The sequence below is a fragment of the Anoplophora glabripennis genome, unplaced genomic scaffold, assembly GCF_000390285.2.
Source record: "Anoplophora glabripennis isolate ALB-LARVAE unplaced genomic scaffold, Agla_2.0 scaffold2207, whole genome shotgun sequence".
Classification (NCBI taxonomy): domain Eukaryota; kingdom Metazoa; phylum Arthropoda; class Insecta; order Coleoptera; family Cerambycidae; genus Anoplophora; species Anoplophora glabripennis.
The window spans coordinates 10,115-17,259 of record NW_019418310.1 but is presented as its reverse complement, the minus strand read 5'-3'; the positions used below and the strand labels follow the sequence as shown (position 1 = coordinate 17,259).

At 30.1% G+C, this 7,145-nt stretch overlaps 1 protein-coding gene across 1 annotated transcript; it reads right to left on the bottom strand.

Moving 5' to 3' along the window:
* Positions 1-6: 6 nt before the first annotated feature.
* On the bottom strand, positions 7-6,668 carry LOC108915874 (the record flags this gene model as incomplete). Its single annotated transcript, XM_018722022.1, has 3 exons — positions 6,515-6,668; positions 167-322; positions 7-87 (listed from the first exon to the last, which is right to left on the bottom strand). Coding segments are annotated over exons 1-3 (331 nt in total), but the record flags the coding sequence as incomplete, so codon positions are not given.
* Positions 6,669-7,145: the final 477 nt, after the last annotated feature.

Here is a 7,145-nt window from a genome sequence, read left to right as displayed (position 1 = left end):
ATTTGCATACACCATCACATACTGCATCAGTACTCAAAGTAGAGTAACACTGAATATTTTTTTCGCAAGGTTCTTCCCAACCTGCATCTAAAAAAAGGGAGCAGTTGGATCAAATAATATTACAGCTAAAGGCAAGTATACATATACATTTAGAATAAATACTTACTTTGAAGACAAGCGAAAAAAGTTCTGTTTCTACTTAAAAGTTCATATCCATCGATGCATTTACACCTTCCCACTCTGTTGTTATCATTGTCAAAGCAAAAAGAATTTTCATTTATATTTTGACAATGTAAATCCAGGAGACATCTGTGGTAAGTAACTAAAATTGAAATTACGTATTTTAAAAACATTGAATTAGAATCAAACATAAAGTTGATATATTTTAAAGATGTTAAAATCAACTTATTGTTCTGATAAACTAACCCTAGAGCAGCATGTAAACTTAATCTAACTCAACTTGGATGCACTTTGTTTTGAAATTTATTCAATAAAATGTCTCAAACTGATCTAATTTAGACAGCGTCTTCATTCCATTAGTGCAATATTAAAAAATAGAGCTGATTGGTTTTGTTTTTCCATTTACATTATAAATTGTTATACCCAATGTTGGTCGTATCAAAAAATTAGCCACTTATTATTTCTATTCTTATGGTTATATTATTATAATTTATGAAAATAATTAAGGCAGGTTTACAAGTCGTCTCAGATAAATTACGAACACGATTGATTGTAGACTTTTGTCGCAAAATCATAAGAAAGCAAATTTCTTGAATGGTTAAAGAAATAATATACAAAGTGGGATCCCATTACTGCTGACCATTCCCGAACATTTTTATCTGCATACGCCTAGGAATCTCCAATTAACATTATTTAAATACACAATTAATGGCTCGTATGGATTTTAAGCAAAAACAAACAAGTCTGTGACATTTAAATGTACTTTCTGAGGATATCCGGGAATGTCATCTTTATATTTAGAGAGGTGATTATACTGATAATTTTCAAAATTATTTCACATCACTATATTTCCATATACCGGGTGTCCAAAAAGTCTGGAAACACCTGAATAGTTTCCCAGGTAAATACATTTTGAAAAATGTTAAGGTCATTCTTGTAGTGACTTTTGACGAGGAATTCAATAATGACCTTGACGATGACCTTGAAGGTTATTTCAAGGTCACCTCCATTTTTTAATGGAAACCCCCTTTTTCGACGTCGGCAATCGAAAGAGCGGGAAATTTTACGTCCAAAGACTCTAAGGTCATAAATCAGGGTTGACCTTGAAGGTCATACAAAGGTTCTTTAAATTTGAGGGCTGGATATCTCCGAAGAATGAAGTTGATGAAAATAGTAGGTACAAAGCTCACTTTAGTTATTTTGTTTAATTGCAATTAGTGGTGACCTTAAATTCGATCTTCTTAGTGTCCTTCAAGATCATTTCAAGGTTACTTTTTTTCACGATAATCAAGCATGAGAGGCAAGGTGACTCACGATAATGAAGCACCCCAAACGTGAGAGGCAAGGGGATTCACGATAATAAAGCACCCCAAAGGGAACAGAAATTACTACGTCCACGTCGTTGTTCCTGGGTAACGCTAAAAATAAAAGTACGAAAACTTCCGCTTTTTTATTGCCGCCGTCACATGAGATTTTCAGTAAAAAAAAATGACCTTGAAGGACACCAAGAAGGTCGAGTTTGAGATCACCACTAATTGCAATTAAACAAAATAATTAAAGTGAGCTTTTTACTATTTTCATAAACTGCGTCCTTCGGAAATATCCAGCCCTCAAATATAAATAACCGTTGAATGAGCTTCAAGATCAACCCTGATTTATGACCTTAGAGTTTTGGGACGTAAAATGTCCCGCTCTTTCGATTGCCGATGTCGAAAAAAGGGGTTTCCATTTAAAAAATGAAGGTAACCTTGAAGTAACCTTCAAGGTAATCGTCAAGGTCAAATCCAAGGTCACCATTGAATTCTTCGTCAAAAGTTACTACAAGAATGACCTTAACATTTTTCAAAAATAATTTACCTGGAAAATTATTCAGGTGTTTCCAGACTTTTTGGACATACATGTATAGTCTCATCAACATTATCTTCATTGTATGTTACTAATTACAATGTCCACATTGAGCTTCCATGTATAAGATTATACAGAAAAAAGTATCTAGCTGAATTCGTAAAAAAAATTGGTTTGGATTAACAAATTGTTGTAGGTGGAATTGTAAAAAATGTATTGCTAAGGAAGTTACAGCCTCTAAATGAGAAATACAAATGACACCAAAAATTTATAATTGATAAATGACTTAAATAAACAAAAGCTCAAGTTAACTGTTAAATTTAATGATGAGTATTAATATTAATAACTAATGTAGATATTCAAAATTAAGCTATTTGATTAAATGTGTTGAAAGTGATGTCTTCTAACTAAGGGGATTCATTCGTCAACACAAATATTATAATCTAAAACACTATAACTCTCAAAAAAACACTTGTACAACACCATTCAAGGATGTTGATAAGATGTGCCATGGCTAACACAAAACAAAATACATTATTGTCGATTACGTCAAAAACACTAGAGATTATTTATTGGAGATTATTTTCCGTTAAACTTTCACAAAAAAAAAAATAATCCATTGATTCACATTTGAAACAGAAAGTACTTGGACATGTATTTCGTTTATGAATCCTGTAATGGTAAAGCAAGGGGTGCTATCGAAGAATATAATATAGGTTGATGAAATTCATTTTATCCGCGAGAAAACGGAAAAGAGTCCGCAGTAAGAGTGACAAAGAGAGGAGACCTTAATGATAGGGCAGGTACCTCAGACGGAGAATGAGCTCCAGTGCTAGCCTGCTAACGTAGCAAGTGCGCATATAAAACCAAAAAGTAACACAAAACGTAATATTCAAAATAAGTGCAGTCAAATTGTCTTTCGCCGGGCTGAAGCTTGCATTCAATGCAAATTTTAATTCTAGTTAAATATTTTTTTAATTGGAATAAATACCCTAATTACAATATAGGTATAGCCGTTTTATTTCCGGACACCCCAAAACTTTTTTACAAAATTCTTTTCAGGATTTTCTTAATAACTTCAGCCCAACTGAAAATCAATATGTTTAAAAAACTTCAATCTCTGTACTGGCAACAGTGGAAACGAAATAAATTTTGTTGTATACCTTTTGTTGTATACTAAATTGAGGAAATTTATTAGTTTTAAGATTTCCTTTAATTTCACATATTATTTGTTATTTGCACAAATTGTACGTAATTAATTAAATTTAAATAATTTCAATTAATTTTAATCAATTAAATTTTATTTATTCAAGTTTAATTAATTTTTAGTACAACAAAATTATATCTTTGGAGATGTGATCTTTTAAGTAAAGATATCTGAATGTCAATATTTGTTGTAGTTCTCATTTGATAATCTGTAAAACATTGGTTTTACTAATCTTGTTATTTTTACAATGTAAATTAATGAACTATAATAATATAAACCTCATAATATAATTTTGCGGGATATATAAGGTTTTTATGAAATTATATTTTTAGAATAGTATTTTGTCATATTATTCACTCCATGTGACAATCTTCTGTAGTAAGTATTATTGACACAACCAATGGGTGACATCGAATGTTTGTTTTCCAACTTGTAATATGTTTAATTTGAAAAAGAGTATACGAAGTTTTTTAATAAATTGTGCTATGTGTTCGCTTCATTTTAAATTTTGATCTAATTGTATTTCAGATGCGCAACGGCTCAGATATTTAAAAATGTAATAGAATCATTCATATTCAACTGTACTTACCAGTCCTAAGTAAAACTTTGGCACAGAAGGTACCTGCCGTACAATTAAGAGGGCTCTACTTATAGCAAATAAGCACCCAGAAATACATTTCTATAGATTTTATTACAGTTTTTCTAAATATGAATTAATGCACAAATAAAAGACTAAAATTAATAAAATGAAGTTAGTTTAAAAATCAAATTACTTTTTGTTGTGAAGAAATTTGTAATTTTCCAGTTTTGAAGAAGCGGCATAGTAAATTACAAATTTCTTTACATCAAAAAACAACTTGAGTTTCAAACTAAGTCCATTTTATAGAAAATATGCGTTAAAAAGAAGTATGTTTAGACAAACTATGTAATAAAATATATAAAAATATGAACAAGCGTGTACTGTATTATCTATATTTTTATATCTATTATTTGCTTTAATATTGTTGATATACCCAAAATTTTAAACGAGAAAGCAATAAGAATTAAATGATTTATTACATTACTTAACCACTGTTAAATAATTTTTAACTTATTTTCAGCATCTTTGTATGTAATTTTCCAGTTGCCCCTATGAAATAGATAGTAGAATTATTTACATAAGAAATCTCGTTGTTAAGTAAATTTGCAATTTCATTAATGCTTATTAAAAAAAAATTTTTTGTTTAAATTTAATCTAATTTTAATAAATAAATAATAATAAAAAATTAAATAAAATAAAAATTAATCCTTTAAATGGAAAAGAGGGGAAAGGAAAATTATTATTATTATTTTTTGTTTAAATTACTATGAAATTGACCAAAGTGGGATTAATTCAAGAGCGATTTTCTCAGAAACCGTTAAAGATAACGATTTGAAACAAGAGTACCTTTTTAACGTAAAACAGTTCGGGAAAACGGAATTTGCTGTCCAATTTGTTAAAAAGTCAAAGATGAAAAAGTTACACACGCAAAGTACCAAGGGCCCCCCGGTACCCACCCCAATGGACCTTGTGGAAATAAATGCATTAGTCCATCAAATTGCTCATCAAAATTTAGCTGTGTATACCAAATTTCATTCATTTATCACAACGCGATTGAGAGATATTGCAAAAAAATGATTTCCATTCCTCCCTCTTCAATGGGTCCCTGTGCCCTTAGGAAGCATTTCCGGACCCATGTTCATATGAACTTTTTTACTTAGTTTTGATCATAGAATAGGCCTGTTCAGGGTTGGCAGCTAATTATGGGACACCCTGTATATGTACTCGTATGTAACAGAAAAATCTATTCATGTTTTATTTAAATCACACTGAAACAAAATATTCTTTTAAAATATTGTTATAATGGCTTTATTCATATTACATGAACGAATGATCAACTACAGAAAAAAAATTGTACAATGGTAAATCTTATAAGGGGCAGAGACGATCCGTATTTTATAAAATGTTATTAAAAAATGCAGTCATAGGTGGCCCATGTCATTTGTTTAAAATAAAAGATGACACATATTAGTTTTCTAATAATTAAAGTTTTATCAGTTTGCGTCTTTCAATTTAACTATACTATTTACCATTGTACAATTTTTTTCTGTAGTTGATCATTTGTTTTTTTATAATTTATTGTTTGTTAGTTAGTATGTGGTGTGAAGAAAGTCATTATAACAATATTTTAAAAGAATATTTCGTCTCGGTGTGATTTAGATAAAATAATAGATTTTCTTGTTATATCATACATTGCATATTAAAGTCGACATATCTTGAAAACAAGTAAATATAGGGAAAAACTTTATATTACCAAACTTACTCAAAATTTAACGATATTTCAGATGGACATTTCCACGTTCCAGGGATCAAAAAATTTTTTAGTATCGCCACGCCATCTATACAGAAAGATTTGACCTAACAGTTCTAACTACGATTTGAAGCTATTCGAGGGACCTAACAACCCCAATTTTCGGAACTAAAATAAATGTTTTCATTTCGGAGATATTGGCAGCGGGAGTGTTAATTGGCACACCCTGTATAGATATAATTTCCATGCACTGGAAATCACATTAAATGAAAATATTAAATCAATAATATGTTTTAATGATTTCAGGAGGATTTTATGTACACCTTGTATGGTTCTATTAGCCTCATCTGAAGCAGAATTATTTTTTAATGAATGTGTTGATTATCATCTGCCGACCGAAGAAAAAAATTTTTGGTTGAAACTGCTCTAATTTTATAGGAAGGTATGTATCAGACAGTGCAATTTGTTTAGCTACATTTTATCAATGTTAATTTTATCAACATGTTTGTTTTTTATTTTTTTATAACTTCATTAATGACATTTTATAATTTTTGCAGCCGTTTTTTCATTATGTAATTATTATCTTATAGTGCTCATTTTTCGTTTTCTTAATAAACCTATTTATTTATCTGGATAACGAATACAGTAACCTATTACAGTAAGTAACAAAAATTAGTTTGTAAACTATGAATACCTAAACAAATCTTTTAGGGAGCAAGGAATGATGATGAAAATTGTGTTTAAATAATCTAAGTTATTTTTTATTAGTAAATCTTTAAGTCTTCCTAAATCTAAAGGATTATCTACTGTGAGACCTTAGAACAAATTTTCAAGGACTACCTGTTAGTTGATTACAATTACTTATTTCAAACTGGTGCAGTCACATGTACCCACCCATTTCCTATGATATTTAATGAGTAATATCGATTTCCTATTATTTACAGGTACTTACCTAATCTCTCTTCTCTTTGATCATTTGACTGCATGCACACCATACTAATGTTTATTATGCAAAGTAGTACTATAATATACACTAATTTTAACATTTTCACGACACGCTAAAATATAATAAAGAGAGCACAAATAAGTCACATCGTTGTCTTTGCTTAGTGTGTGAATTACTGATAAGCTATTAAAATAAATAATCCATCTTGATAAGACAATCATCGCATATGCTGTGGTTAAGGTGTATGTATGTTTAATTCATCGCCCATGATAAAAAAATTGCCAGTGTAAAAAAATAGTTAATTTTTACCTTTCGAAAAGGAATATTGTAAAATAGATGTTATTGTTGGTATTGTTACCTTTTATGCATGGGTCATCACAAAGCAGTTTATCTCGACAACAGCCGGGTCATTCGCCAGAAATTAAGAGGGTATATGAAACAAATAACAAAGTTACTGTTCTGTCAATAAAAAAATCAAATAAATAGATAACCCAGCGGGGGGGGGGGGGGGGTTACACTCCCCCTAACTTTAGGATTCAAGGTATATCCTTCCATAATTAGCAAATATGTATCATTGCTTCTTCGACAACTAGCTAGTGTCATCTGAAATAAATCGAGGCTCCCCTGGACGCCAACT